Source organism: Trypanosoma melophagium (genome assembly GCF_022059095.1).
Source record: "Trypanosoma melophagium isolate St. Kilda chromosome Unknown ctg3segment0, whole genome shotgun sequence".
Classification (NCBI taxonomy): Eukaryota; Euglenozoa; class Kinetoplastea; order Trypanosomatida; family Trypanosomatidae; genus Trypanosoma; species Trypanosoma melophagium.
Genome location: NW_027125162.1, coordinates 412,323 through 427,236, shown reverse-complemented (window position 1 = coordinate 427,236; position 14,914 = coordinate 412,323). Strand labels below are relative to the sequence as shown.

At 39.4% G+C, this 14,914-nt stretch overlaps 7 protein-coding genes across 7 annotated transcripts; all 7 read right to left on the bottom strand.

Annotated features, from left to right (window-relative positions):
• Positions 1 to 450: 450 nt before the first annotated feature.
• Positions 451 to 1,869, bottom strand: LSM04_007963 (PPP domain; the record flags this gene model as incomplete). Its single annotated transcript, XM_067337113.1, has 1 exon — positions 451 to 1,869. The coding sequence occupies one exon, from the start codon at positions 1,867 to 1,869 to the stop codon at positions 451 to 453; it is 1,419 nt and encodes a 472-aa protein (XP_067189942.1).
• A 455-nt stretch (positions 1,870 to 2,324) lies between these two features.
• On the bottom strand, positions 2,325 to 4,412 carry LSM04_000306 (Fungal lipase-like domain; the record flags this gene model as incomplete). Its single annotated transcript, XM_067337112.1, has 1 exon — positions 2,325 to 4,412. The coding sequence occupies one exon, from the start codon at positions 4,410 to 4,412 to the stop codon at positions 2,325 to 2,327; it is 2,088 nt and encodes a 695-aa protein (XP_067189568.1).
• A 497-nt stretch (positions 4,413 to 4,909) lies between these two features.
• On the bottom strand, positions 4,910 to 6,364 carry LSM04_003062 (Amine oxidase; the record flags this gene model as incomplete). Its single annotated transcript, XM_067337111.1, has 1 exon — positions 4,910 to 6,364. The coding sequence occupies one exon, from the start codon at positions 6,362 to 6,364 to the stop codon at positions 4,910 to 4,912; it is 1,455 nt and encodes a 484-aa protein (XP_067189704.1).
• Positions 6,365 to 6,764: 400 nt separating this feature from the next.
• LSM04_009490 (Activator of Hsp90 ATPase) lies at positions 6,765 to 7,760 on the bottom strand (the record flags this gene model as incomplete). Its single annotated transcript, XM_067337110.1, has 1 exon — positions 6,765 to 7,760. The coding sequence occupies one exon, from the start codon at positions 7,758 to 7,760 to the stop codon at positions 6,765 to 6,767; it is 996 nt and encodes a 331-aa protein (XP_067190001.1).
• An 844-nt stretch (positions 7,761 to 8,604) lies between these two features.
• On the bottom strand, positions 8,605 to 9,888 carry LSM04_005013 (RNA recognition motif domain; the record flags this gene model as incomplete). Its single annotated transcript, XM_067337109.1, has 1 exon — positions 8,605 to 9,888. One exon carries the CDS (start codon positions 9,886 to 9,888, stop codon positions 8,605 to 8,607), a length of 1,284 nt encoding a protein of 427 aa, XP_067189803.1.
• A 970-nt stretch (positions 9,889 to 10,858) lies between these two features.
• On the bottom strand, positions 10,859 to 11,887 carry LSM04_001403 (uncharacterized protein; the record flags this gene model as incomplete). Its single annotated transcript, XM_067337108.1, has 1 exon — positions 10,859 to 11,887. One exon carries the CDS (start codon positions 11,885 to 11,887, stop codon positions 10,859 to 10,861), a length of 1,029 nt encoding a protein of 342 aa, XP_067189620.1.
• An 817-nt stretch (positions 11,888 to 12,704) lies between these two features.
• On the bottom strand, positions 12,705 to 14,579 carry LSM04_007231 (C2 domain; the record flags this gene model as incomplete). Its single annotated transcript, XM_067337107.1, has 1 exon — positions 12,705 to 14,579. The coding sequence occupies one exon, from the start codon at positions 14,577 to 14,579 to the stop codon at positions 12,705 to 12,707; it is 1,875 nt and encodes a 624-aa protein (XP_067189900.1).
• Between the last annotated feature and the right edge of the window lie 335 nt (positions 14,580 to 14,914).

Below are 14,914 nucleotides of genomic sequence, written 5' to 3'. Positions count from 1 at the left end.
ATAATAATAATGACACCACAACACTATCAAACATGGGAACACCAAAAAAAAAGATGATAAAAAGAAAGAGCCTCGAAAAAGCAGGAGCCCGAAAAACATTTCTCACACATGATGGAACCACCGTATCTGGAAAACTACCCCATCCAGTTACCTTACAGCATTTTCATCCCAAGGAGAAATATAATAATAAAAAAAAAGAAGATAAATTTTAATGGAAAAAGTTAATATATTTTCGTACTTTTTTGTAGTTTTCTATTGTTCATGTCGTTTCCTATCCTCCTCTACTTTTTCTTTTCTTTTTTTCGTCTTTTTTTTTGCTTTTCCTTCTTTATGGATTTTCGTTTTATTATTATCATCATTATTATTATTATTATTATTATTATTATTATTATTATTATTATTATTATTATTATTATTATTTTTTTTTTTTTTTTTTTTTTTTACCTTACTTTAGAACATGCCCCTTCCCATGGCATAGTGCATAGGTCGTTTTCCTGGATGAGGCACATGGGTAAATGTGGTAAACTTTGGCTCCATAACTCCACCAGTGAAACGAATAAAAGCCCCCTTATTACCCATTTGATCGCAGTAATTTGGTGCACTGAATACAGTAATGCATTTGCCACCATGATCCACCTCATACCCCTCTTCCTTTACCTCATGCGAGCGCACGACTAACTTTAGATTGTTGTTCTTAAGGAACTTTTCCGTCACATCAGGACCAAATGACGGGCAGTCAACCCCACGCTTACTCGGAGCACGACCTGGCATTGGTTGTGGGTCTGCCCACAGACTTTCACAAATTAACCCATTTTCAGGTATTTCACGGAAACGATTCTGTTGTTGTAATTCTTCAATTGTAACATCATCGCGTGAGTAGAGTCCACCATGGACTACAAAAACTTCTTTATTAATCACATGACCTGTAGGAAGTGCATTAAAGACCTCAGAGAAAAGATGAAATACCTCTTTACTGTACTTTTGTGTTACCTCTTCCTCAAAGCCGTATACACGATTCATAGCCACACCCTCATGATTGCCACGTGAGAGAAACACGTACTCCGGATAGAGTACTTTGTACGTAAAGAGAGTCATCACGTTCTCAAAGGAGTATGATCCTCGATCCACAAAATCACCATTAAAGAGATAACGATTAGTCGGAGATGGACATCCATTCAATTCAAATAAATGAAGTAGATCATAATATTGTCCATGTGTATCACCACATACAGTGATATCCTGGCCATCTGGAATATCAACGGTGACAAAGTTGGGGTAACTCTTAAATAATTTTAGAACTTCCAGCAAGATGAAAACAACATCCCGTCGGTCAATAAGTTTTTCACATCGAAAGCGTTCCTTCATAGCCTCTACGAATTCCACAGTGAGAGTATCATTTTCAATACGAGGTCCGTCATAATCGGGTCGCACTGTACCTAGCTTAATAGTGCATGACACCGGCACCGCATCTGGAGTGTTGATAGCGTTTTCAAATCGAATGCGGCGCAACTCCTTTTCGCAGAGATCCAACTTCATCTTCGCATCCTTATCGCCTGGCATAAGCTGCACAACTGTCTTGAAATCCTTCAGTGCCTCCTTATGCTTTCCAAGATACAAATGTGCGGAGGCCTTGCGGTAGTACGCCTTTACGAATCCTGGATCGAGTCGCACCGCCTCATCCGCATCGGCGAGTGCGGCTCCCGGCATTTCTGTCTTGAGATACGCGAAGGCCCGATTGCAGAGCAGTGCGGGTGTTTTGTAGAGCTCCAGTGCCTGCGTGTACAACTCAATGGCGTGGTTCCACTTCCCCTCCTTGAAGGCCTCATTGCCCTGGGCCTTTAGCTGATCCGCCTCCTCCGCCGCACCCATATTACGTTTACCTGAAATCTTTTGCTACACCAGAAATAAAATGAAGGGGGAGAGAAACGAAAAAAAAAAAAGAGAGATCAATAAAGAGTACCAGAGAAAGCTAGAGAGTAAGTGTAACAAAAAGTCCAACTATGTTGGTTATTCTGTTTCTTTTCCTTTCTTTTTTTACTTCTTTACTGGAATTATTGGCAAAGAGAAGATATAAATAAAAAATAAAGAATACTAAAAATAAAGAAGAAGAATAAGGAAAGTGGGGAGGAAAAAAAAAAGAAAAAAGAGAACAATAGAACCTTCCTATAGTGTAGAAAAGCAAATAAAAAAAATCCGAAATTCTCTTTTTTTCTTTGTTCATTTTCATTCTTTTCTTGTGTGTTTTTAACTTAAATTTATAAATATAAGCACGGGGGAAAAAAAAACGTCGGTGCAGAAACGGGGGGAAAAAAAAATCCCTTGAACTACACAAGACATATCAAATCATCGTGACTACCACTACGATTAGAGCCAGAATATCCTATATCATCCTCTGGCGTAAAAAAGAAACGCTCCAATTCTCCACTTTCCAGTTGATTATCAGTTTCCTCAAGTACCAAGAAGAGACGATCAGGGAAATGATCACTTAACATTGAAGGGGCGCATATTACAACCTGTACATCTGAGGGAGTTTCAAACTTGGGAACGAAGACTTCCTTGTACTTGCATCCACAGAAGCAGCTATTAAGAGAAGGGCAACCTGGACAACACCCTCGCACGACGGCTTTACAATAATGTACAAGTGTAGCTGGAGGAAATAATTTTTTTGACTCGGTAAGTGGTGTATGTGTATAGTGACGAAGACCATTTCGAAACGCAAAACTTTCTAAAGAACCACCATTAGATGTAGATGATGCAGCATCAAACATTTTATCCATACGAAGCATATTCACAAAAAGCAAAGATTTTGGTAAAGATGAATTGGCAAGTGCATCAAATATAGATTCTCGTAAATTATCAAAAGTATGAGCAGCCATTCGTGGAATAACATCATTACCAACAAAGCAACCTACCACAAAACTTCTACTGTAAGAAACCAAAGCTGGTGACATTAATCCCCCAGGAGGTGCATACGCAAGACAACGAATACGATTACGTAATCTTGGCTCCGTTGTACGAAGTAATATACTAAGAATGGTGGCAACTCCAGCACCTAGAGAGTGACCAAGTACAATAAGTTTATGATTTTTAAATTCACCAGTGAGAATACTTTCAAGTATTCCAGTCTGTTGTAACTCATTAAATACATACACAGCACTTTGTTTCATTCCACCATGTACGTAGTAATCATCTGGTGTAGTATGTAGATCTCTCTCTGTCTCGGATACTTCTAATAAAGAAGGAGTAGCAACTAAATCAGTTACACAATCTACAAAAGACATTGTACCTCGAACTGATACAATAATAGAATTTGTCTGTCTATCAACGGCAACGAAAAATACAGGACGAAAAAGTCTATTCTCCCAACTTGTAAGAATAACATCTTCATCAGGGATACCACTGAATTTAAGAAGGGCTGTTAAATCACAATAAAGTACCGTTCCATTATGCATACCAGGGTGACGACGACAAGACATAAAGGGATCAAAACAACATAATTTTGGCATACCAACACAGCAATTCATATATTCATACAAAGGCCATCCATATGCAGAAAGGTAAAAACGACTATATCTACGTAGTTCACTTACCTGCTGACGTTGCTCTTCAGTTAAAAGAGGAAATCGCTGTGCTTGCAAGGAAATACGTTCTGAACATCCATCACCAGCAGGTGGGTATTGCACATTTACGTGACGCAGTCGAAGAGAACGTAACTGCATACCATGCACAAGAAGTAATCCTGCAACCACATCACTTGGAACTAAATCATATCCACGAAAAAGACCGGCAAGAGTTCTAGCGACATCTTTAAAAGCGTCATCATCACGTTTTGGCTTGAAACAAGAACAACAAAGTAGACGACATCGTTGACCCCATAATAATTCATACTCTTCCAAATTATCCAACCGATCACGTCCATCAGGATCAAATACCAATATAATCATAAAGAGGTAAATAACAGGTACAAGAAAATTAAACGCAATTACTGCCTGTAGTAAATGTTTCGTAGGACTTCTACAATGATGAAACTCATCATCATACACAGAATATTTTGCTACAATAACGCAAATAACGAATCCAAGTAACGCTACAATTGTTGTAAAATAAAGCAATAGAGGTACATGACGTCTTCTAGATACTTGAAAAGGGGTTCCACGACAACTTAATACAGCAGTTATGAGAAATATCACCGCACCAACAACATCAATAATACCAAGAGAAAAGTACAGTCGTGCAAATACTACTGAAGCATTTGGGCAATCCCACATTCTTACAATATTTCCATCATGGCCAAATCGTGTTAAGGTGGCAACACCAGAGACCAGAAGTAGTGTAAAGAAAAATATACCAGAGAAAGTAAAATCATCTGAAGAAGTACGCCATTTTCTACCACACCACCGCAAAGCTGGCATCTGTGAAGACCTTTCTTAAAACCAGTAGCAGAAAAAAAGAGAAGTAAAAGAAAAATATCTAAAAACGTTGTTTTTTTTTTTAATTATTTTATTATTATTACTATTGCTGTTTGTCGCAAGGTGAAGACAGTAGCAAAAAAAGAAAAAAGAAAAGTCAAAAGCAAAAGCAAACAGGTGGTAAACCAATCTTCTCAGTAATTTTCTCTATGAAACTAACGATCAATGCCGTTGTTTTACTAGAGAAAAAACAAAAATAAAAATAAAATAAAAACCGGATAGCAAAATGTATTCCTTCATCTTTAAGAGATGTAATTCAAATAATTTGTCTCATAGCTTCCAACGAAAGAGGAAACATATGACGTTTTTTTTTTTATTTTCTATTTTTTTTCTTTTCCCAGTCCCCTCTCGTTTGCATTGAATCCCGTAAAAATCTAAATAAAATGTTTTTCTTTTCTTATTTGCTTACTATGTCTCCCATAGATATAATTTTGCCCAAGTTAATATTTATCTCCCATTCCCGAATCAGTTCTCTTCTTTAAAAGAGTACAAGGCACAGTGGCACGAGCACCGTTAACTCTTTGTGGATTCATTACGGTAACCTCTTCATTTCTTGTGCCACTAAGTATATCATTAACAGCCTCAACACCCTGCATGAGGGAGTGATCTTGATTTCCCACTTCATAGCGCCACGCACCAAAACGGCCACGAGAATAAATAGATTGATTCTTTAATTGGGGAAGCACTTTTTCTAGTATTTCATTGCGTCCAATAAAAGGAGTAGGATATCCTTTATTTATGCGATGATGCCATTTGCTTACCACCACATCTCTTGAAGTTAATAGGTTACAGGCTAAACATCCAGTAATGCAATCTTTAATAATAGACTCTTGATTTACAGGTTTATAAAAACTCTCGCTAACTTCAAGTAAAAGACTCCAGTGACCCTCTGGGGCATTATACTTTGAATAATTTGAAAAAACCGTTGCACGATAAAATGGAGTTATATTTTCTGGAAAATACATCCAACATTTGCTGCATAAATGAGATGGTGGTGAACCCTTAATGCCAATACCAATAACATTAGTTGAACTATAAACCATTTTGTCTGCCATGGTTCCCCAATCATTACTATTTTTAAAATTACTTCCCTTCGTCATTCGTAGAAGGTCATCCAATGGAACTGTAGATATAATATAATCATATGATACCACTTCTTTATTAGCAAATTTCACAGTCTTAGCCTCTGTGTCAATAGCTACCATCCGATATGATGTATTAAATGTCATGTTTTCTTGAGGTAATTTAGCTTGTATAGCTCTATAGATACCTCCTGTCCCACCATGTTGTGGGAAACGAAATGTCGCATTTGGTCCCCATCCCAAATCATCCTGATTGTTTTCGATATTCTTTCGTATTCGTTCTACATTTACAGTAGCCACCCGTTCTCCAACCCACTCTGTACTCATTAATTTTGGTGATACAGCCCATACCTTAAAATTGTACGGTTTCATAAAAATATCTGATATACCTTCACCAAATTGTCTTGTAAAGGACTCTTCAAAGTTTTTTGGGGGTTCATCATATTGTTTCCCTTGGGCCTTTACTAATTCATTAAAACAATGGTTTCTCTCTTCCTCTGGTAGACAGTGAATATTATTCTGAAATGGGTAAGGGACCCATCGTCCCAGGACCCACACCCACGACTCCCGCTTAAGTACATTCCAGTCCTGAATAGCCCAATCCATCACATCATCGAAATATTGATAATGTGAAAAGATGACATGTCCACCTAAATCCCAAGTAAATCCTTTTTCATCAACGTAGCTACGAGACAAACCACCAGGAACTTCACTGCAATCATATAAATGCCAATCTGATTCTCCGAGCTCAGTAAGACGAATAGCAGCACCAAGACCGGTAGGACCTCCTCCTATAATGACAATTTTAGGCATTCGTTTTTTTTTTTTTGATTTTTCTCAGAGTACCTGTTTTGCGTATAGTGTGTTCTTGTTAGGTTTTACTCTAACAAGGTGCTGCGTGATACTGAGTAAAGTATGTGTGTTTTTGATTTGTAATAAACAACAAGAAACTAAATATAAAAAAAAGAAAGAAAAAAAGAAAGGGGGCAGACAAGAGAAAACGTAGTAAGTAAGTAATAATGGAAGAAAAATAAGAAAACTCAAAGAGTAAAGAAAAAAAAAAAAAAACGCAATACGTGGGTTACTGACAACCGCGTAATACCGATTGGTATAATAAGATTCGATTCAAAAATAAATAGTGTTCAATAGTGAATAAAATAGTGGGTAAAGAGGAAAAAGAAAGGGATGAACGAGTTTTTCGAATGTATTTGTATCATATATACTCCATTGAGTATCCGAAAACCATTTTAATGGCATCAAAAAAATTCGCTCTCCATCCTTCTTGCACGCTCTGCAGTTCACCTTCGGGAATACCAACCTGTGCAAATTCGAGCAGCGTAACTCCTGGCTCTTCCTTCCTTAATGACATAACAACGGAGCTGTGAATGCCGCTAGGCCAACTGCGAAGACGCCATTGCATCTTTATCTTCTCATTCGGCACAACCTCGACAAAATACCCGGTGATAACTCCACCAAGGTACTCAAATGTGCCACCAGAACGTGGATCAATCTTCGCCAGAGAACGCGTATACACTGACGCACGTTGCTCATTCATTAGCGCCGTGAAAAGTTCTTCAACAGGAATCCGCCAGCGCATATTCCACGAAAAATTTGTTGCAGTCGCACCCAGAGTTTCTTTTTCCGCTGCCCCACTCTTTGTATTATCTGTGTCTTTGCCTGTTGCTTTAGTTGGTGGTGGTGGCAAAACAGAGGCATTCTTGACATTCTTTCCAATATGGTATGCCTCAAAAAGCTCATTAAAGTAACTGGTAATAACATTACGAACAACCGAACGTCCCTTTGAGCGCACCAAAGTCTCTGCCTTCTGTGACGCTGCATCATTATCCGTTACACTGACAGTTACATCATACTCCTCACGAAAGTTATCATGATCCACTTCTGGTACAGTGAGGCTTCCGGAGACTTTATCACCACCAGTCCACTTCAATGTTAATTTAAGTTCGAAATAGCACATCATTTTACCCTTACGTTGTGCCACCGTCACGTCACCAGTGATCTCGCTTACTTCCTTGATGCGCAGATTAACGTCGCCCTCCTTGCAGAGCTCAAGATTTGCAAAACGACGCTTCAGTTCTCCATGGCATTCGTTGGAAAGATCGCGCTCTTCCCAATGCCACGCATTTACATTTTGGCCATCTTTCCTCTCGTTCACAATCCACCTCGGATCTCCTTCACCAACTCGTGCCATGACCTTAATATAAATAAACAAATAAATATATATATATATATATATATATATTTATTTATTTATTTGTTTTTTTTTCCGTTTTTCTTGATTTTTTTTTTTTTGCGTCCACGTGTGTAGGTTTTCTTTTCTTTTCCCTTTCGCTCCTTTTTTTTGTGTGTGGAGTAGAAGACACTTTTTTCTTTCGCTTAAATGTATATATGGATGTGTGCGTTTGTGAGCGTTTTAGTGAATTATAGGTGATGGAGGTACGATAGAAGTGTTCATGTAGAAAGAGAAGGTGAAAGAAAAAAAAAATCTGCTAATAAGCCTAAGACATGAAAATCACACAGCTAAACTTTGTTTTTCCCCATTTCCATTATGACCAGCAGTACAAAAATACAGACCAGTTTCACATCGCCACAAAGACTTGAATTTCACCTCTTTTCTCTATCCCTTTCTCTCTGCAATTTAAAAAAGATGGAGAAGAAACAAAGAAAAGGAACGCAAAATAAACAAAAAAGGTTTGATTCCCCTTTACCTCTTGGGATCCTTTCATTTACATCTATCCTTGATGTTGCACTTTTCTTTTTTCTATTCGTTTCTTTTTTTTTTTTTCAATGCATGTGGGATGCTTCCTTTTCCCATTGGTTCTTTCCTTCTTTCCTCTATCCTTCAGTTCATTTTTTTTTTCCCCTCCTCCTTCTCGTTTCTGGGTGTTTTTTTTTTTGTTTTTTACTGGTTTGGCTTTACTCCAGATTCATATCTGGATCAACTTCCACCATTATTTCTTTGACCTTCCATTCACTTCCTTCCTCAGACTCGTTGTCCTTTTTTTTCCTTTTTCACTCTTTTTTTTTCTTTCTTTCTAAATGTGAACACGATCGTCTGATGTTTCTGTCGCACTCTCCTTATCCTCCAACATCTCCTTATTTTCGTTCTTCTCATTCATTTCCTCTACTTCTCCCCTGTCAATGGAAGGGTTATCATTACCATTATTATTATCATTATTATTATTATTATTATTATTTTCGTTTTCTTTGACCCTGCCATCGTGACCATCGCCGTCATTTCTGTCTGCTGTGGCGGTGGCATTATTCCCCTCGCTGTTCTCCTTGCTCTCATTACTGTTTTTGTGCCCGCTGCTGTGGGGGTCGTGCTGCTCGGCGGTGTCCGCGTCTCCAGCCTCCTTCCGCCGGTGGACCCGCCGCTGCCGCTCGCCGCCCTCCTCGTCGCTGCTGCTATTGTCCTCGCTGCCCGAGACGGAGCCGGCGCGGCCCTCCTTCGCACTGCGCTCCTGCATCTTCCGCTCGTACTTCTCCGCATCGCGGCGCACCACATCGAGGAATTGCTTCCGCTGCACCTCCCGCAACTTCATCGTCTCCTCCGACGGCATCGGATTGGCCGGGCCGCGGGTGAATGCCATATTGCGGTTCATCGGTGCAACATTCTGGTAGCCGCTGCCAACGCCAACACCAGTACCACCACCACCACCACCACCACCACCGCGGGCCGCACCCCACAACTGCTGCATCGGCGGATATGCTATAGGCGCTGCTGGTGGAATGGCCGGAATGCCAGGTGTGGGAGGCGTCGTCTGTGGGAGAAGGTTGGCCATAAGCAACTGCTGCTGGTCAGGAGACAACTTGTTCACATCTATAGCACCTTGATGAATAAGTTGTAGGAGAAGCTGTGCGCTTTGTTGTTGTTGCTGAACAAGGGATGGAAGCAGATTTGCCGCAAGTGATATTGCAGGAATTTGGGGCTGTTGCATTTGTGATTGCTGTTGATTGCCCGCATTATTGTTTGCAGCGTTGTTGCTGCTATTGTTATTGGTATTGTTGTTGTTGTTATTGGTGTTGCTGTTGGTATTGTTAAAGCCTTCTGGTCGTCCAACATTGCCCTTGCTAACTCCCACCTTAATCTTCCTTCCAGCTAATGTGAAACCGTTATACTTCATCGCACGCGCACGATCATTCTCAGAAGCGAAGTCGATAAAGCCATAGCGATACGGGTCTTCGTCTCTTCCATTGAGAGAGCAGTCGATGATGGTGCCACATTGTGAAAACACCTGACGAAGTACATCCAGTGAAACACTGCGGTCAATGTTACCAATGTAGCAGCCAAAACGCTGCTGTGTCACTTGCGTCATGTGATTCTCTTCACTTTTTTTTTCTTGCTGTTGATTCTCTGTTTTTATTCTCCTTTACTCAAAGAGAATTGATTGTCGCACAAAAAAATCCTTCTTCCTTTTTTTTCTTTTTTTTATTTTGTTTCACCTCTTTTTTTCGTTTTTCGTATCCTTCGTTTTAAGAGCCTTCTCCAGGAGAAGTTATTCCGTCAGCAGAAAGAACAGAAAAATAACTCTGCAAGCAAAAGAAAACAAAAACAAAAAAAGGGGAAGCCTCTGCCTAACAATCGCAGAGAAACTACCTATATATATATATATATATATATATATATATATATATATATATATATATATATATTCCTTTTGCTATTCTTTCCTTCATTAAATAGGTCAAAAATTAAGAAGTACAGATAAGAGCAGAAGCGGTAGTATCACAACATCGGTACGCAATGGAGAACGAAAGAACAGACCGAGAAACCATAAAAGAAAAAAAAACATGAAGAAACGAAAAAAAAAAAAATGTAGCGGGGAGTGAGGACGTGTCATTTTCCTCACCCTTCACCATTAAACGCATTTTTCATTTCTTTTTCATTTTACTACACACACAAAAAAAAGATGAACTCTATTTCACTTGCTACCTCAATTCTTTTTTTTTTGTATTCTTTATCTCCCTTTCTCTTATAGTTGAGTAGGGGAAAGTAGGGGAACAATCTAGAGGACGTTCTGCAAGAATAAAAAAAAAGAAAGCACACAGCAAAAACATGCTGCACAGAAACACAAATACACATGTACAGAGACATAGAATAGTGCAGAATACATACATACATACAAGCACGTATACTTTTACATGCATTACAAAAATAAAATTTATATATGTACATACATACATATATAACGTCTACGTATAATTAAGCATGCAAAAATATAAATGTTTGTTTGTTTGTATTGTAGTTGTGTATCTGTGTGCACGTGAGCTCATGTGTTTTATTTACTAGGAGGTTAAAGATGACTTCTTAGCTGTTTTACGCTTATTAGATGCTTCAAGTTTCTTCTCCTGCCTTGTGGCAGTCTTCAGCTGCTGGGCAAGATAGGCGGCGAAGGAGTCTCTGTTCACCACCTCCAGCTTCTGGTGCACGGAGCGGTGTCGCTCCATAAAGAGTTGCCGCGGCGGGTGGAAGTCGAAGGGTGCGATGTGCTGCAGAATCTCCTGCAGGTGCGCAGAGCCCTTCACAATGGCGTCGCAGAGATCCTCCACGCACAGCACGTTGTATTGCCCCAGCGTCTGTTCAAGCATGAGATTGCCGCTAATAATGCGGCGCGTGCGTGTCTCCGCGTTCCACAGACAACCACGTGTGCGGAGAAGAGCCTCCAGTTGCGCGGCGGGTGGACGGCCAACGATCGCGAAAGGCGCCAACTGCCGCACCAACACCTCCGTTGAATTGGAATAACGATTCTTATTATTATTGTTATTGTTGTTATTGGGACGATTAGGGTCGTCAAGGCACACGAGCCGCGCTGCGTACAATTTCTGCAGTCCGAGACGCCGGAATGCTGCGGCCACTTCCGTCGGGATTTGTCGCCCCTTCGCCCGCACCACCAACACCACCGTTGGTGCATTTTCTTTCACCTCTGTTGCTCCTGTTGTTGTTGTTGCCGTTTCTTCTTCTTCTCCATCTTTCTTCCTGTTCTTTTCCTCCTCCCCTTTCTCCTGCTGTTGTTGCTGCTGCAGCTGGCGGTGGCGTTTTCCCCGTACCCGTTCGCCAATCTTCCGGAAAACGTGTCCCTGTCGCTGGGCACGTTGGGCGTGTTTCAGAATAGTCTGTGCGGATATGAACTTCTTCGTCGTCAGCTTGCGTTTCCGCTTCGCATCCAACTTTGCCTTGTGCCGGTCGCGACGTTCCTGCAGTTTATCACGGCGAAGCACACGATCCGCACGCAGCTGCTCCACTGACTTGCGCTGCAGGAGAATTGTCTCCTTCACACGGTCACCTGGAAGCCATTTTGGTGGATTTTTTCCCATCGCGTCGCAACAGACGTCACACAAGCTACTGTGGCAGAAAAGTCGATCAATAAAGAGAGAGAGGGAAAAAGAGAAAAAGAGAACGAGAGGGATAGATTACGTGAGGTGGGGAACGAAAATAAAATAAAAGGGGAAAAAATAAAAAAATAAGCGTAAGGCGAAAAAAAAGAAGTAAAGAACATAACCAAAGTATAAAATGGGAGCACTAACGACCATACCAGTCAATACAAAACAAAAAGAAAAAAGAAATGGTGACAAAGAGATAATAGACAGCAAAAAAAGTAAAGGAGACAAGGGTAGTATCGGTTTCACTCATTGGAATAACTAGGAGAACTATGCATATTTAAGACTTTATCTTCACAACCACTGTAGAACCAGGCACAAGTAAAATAGTAAAAAAAAAGTAGAAAATGAACGGCCGAGATAAGATGGGATTGCATACGTTAGCATGCGTACAATGCAAATCATTTTGGCAGGCAGAAAATTACCTAAATGTCTCCCCTTAAGAGAGAGAGAGTGTGTGTGTGTGCCCTCCCAATAAATTTTCTTCTTGCAAAACTCCTCTTTCAACCATATAAAGACAAATAAAAATAAAGAAATTAATTGCTTTTCATATATATATAAATTTTTCATAGAGTAACACAAGGAAATATATTTTTTTATTTGTTTCCTTTTCTTTTCTTTTTTTTACTTTTTCAAATTCACTCTATTCTTTTTGTTCTCCTTGTTTTTTTGTTTAGTTTACTTTTTATTTTATTTTTTTTGCTTCTCTGTGACAACCCATTACAGCTTCTATTAGTTCACTAGATGAACATGATCAATGACGCAGGAGATGCATACTGATATATACCTTACCTTGTGGATCGAGATTCCATGAGCCCGATATCTGATCAGTTGCGCTTTCCGCAACCTTACTTACTGGAATACCTACAGTACCCATCACACGATCTTTGCTAAGGTCATTTTTATCCACAATAGCTACTTTCAGTACGTCATTTTTGACGTCAATCACTTCCACCTCTGATTCAAAATTAAATACGGGTTCAAGAGTGGCACTTGCATACGGCGATTGCCTTGTTTGCTTACGTAAACGTAGCAGTACATATGGATCTGATGTACCAAAACGTTCCATGTTCTTTAGACCGGTACATCTTTCAACTGTTACAAAAAGTGTACCACTTTCATTATGGTTTAGTGAGATACTTTGGTTATTACTTGACCGCGTGCTTGGTGGATTAATAAAAGCATCACCTATACTTTTTTCTTTTAAAAATACACTAGAGACTGCACGTGTCGGAGCGCAACTCGGTGCAGAAGTAGATCCATTTTTACCGCGGTCATTATATTGTAAGAACTCAGGAGAAATAATTAGTCTAGCACGTGCAGTACCTTCTGACGCAGATGATTTTGTCAAGAAACATGAATGCTCTGGTAGTTTACTTTTCATTAATATCTGAACAGGAACTTCACATTCTCCAACGCAGGTATCGTTACCAATTACATCAAAGTATAACCAGAAGTGCAAAGTGTCTCCAATGTCATAGATAACAAAATTAAATACATCTGATAATTCAGAATTTAACCCTATATAAGATGAGCTCCTTAGACGTTTCTTTTTCTTTTCCCTATTGAGTTGAAGTTTTACATAAAATGGTGTACTATCTTTACTTGAGGTATAGCGGTGATGCCAACCATCCACACGAAGTAGGTGAATTCGAAGAGTTCCAAGAGCAGCATCTGCACGAGTACTTTGTAAGGTATATCCTTGTACAATAGGAACAACAATCTTTTTCGGATACCGTAACATTCCTATAAGTGTATCTCGAATAAAACCGTCCAAAAACCCTCTTAAACCTGGTACTGCATCTAATGACACTCCTGCTGCAGTAATATCAAAGTTTAGAACCCAAATATCCATAATTGAAATTACCATTGTTCCAAAACATGGCCATTTTGGAACCGTTGGGGTTAATATAACACGTATTTTCATATTTAGTTCAAATCTTCTTACATATACGTGCATATCGGGTCCTGGTACCTTCAAGTGTAAATGAATCTCCATATCACTATCCCATGAAACAGTAATATCAAGTAAAGAATCTGTTTCATTATAAAATTGATGCTGAATTCCATCTATAATCATTGGACGGGAGCCCATAGAACATTGTTTAAGCACAAACTCATAAACAAAAGAAGGTTTATTTGCAGCTAGCATAGGTTCAACAAATTGACGAACAGATTCCTCGGCTGCTAAAGAAATAGAACCCCACATTCCTTTTATCATAGTATTTATCCATTGTACACGATTCGCAGCTGGATATTTCAACCAATCCGGAAGTTCTTTTCCAAGAATAGCTTTAAGACTTTCTGAATCTTGTACCATCTCATGTGTCTGGTTAATTTGAATAGCTTCCCGCAAGGCCTCCCTCTTACGGACATAGCATATTGCACCAATCACCAAAAGAAATTCCACCACAAGTAACAAGCCCATAGCATACAGACAACGAAGTCCTAACCACACACAAAGAGCAATAGTAGAAAGAGGAGCGTAATTTCTCAGCTTATTCAGCTTTTCCCAAAGTTGTGCGTGTTCATTCTCTGTCATTGCGGAGTATTTTTTGGCCCCAAAAAAGGCCACAGCAAGAGTAGAACCCCATACGATATTTGACCAATTTATGATCCAACCAAGCATCACGGAGAATATTCGTTACTTTTTTTTCCGTGGATATTGTTTTTGAATAGACGTCGTTCCACCAAACAAAATTTCCCAGTTTTGCTCTTTAATACCTACCACACTACTACTCTACTGCTTTATTTATTTTATTTTATTGGTGTCGTCTGCTAAAGATGATTTAACAATTTTTTTATTCACTAAACTTTATAGATAAGAAACCAAGCAAAGAGAAGAGAAGCCAAAATTTGACAAAACACAGTGAAAAAAAAAATATCCATACCAAGGCACACACGTACACGTACACACAAAATAAATTTATACTCCCACATTTAGTTAGGAGAAATAGTATTTAC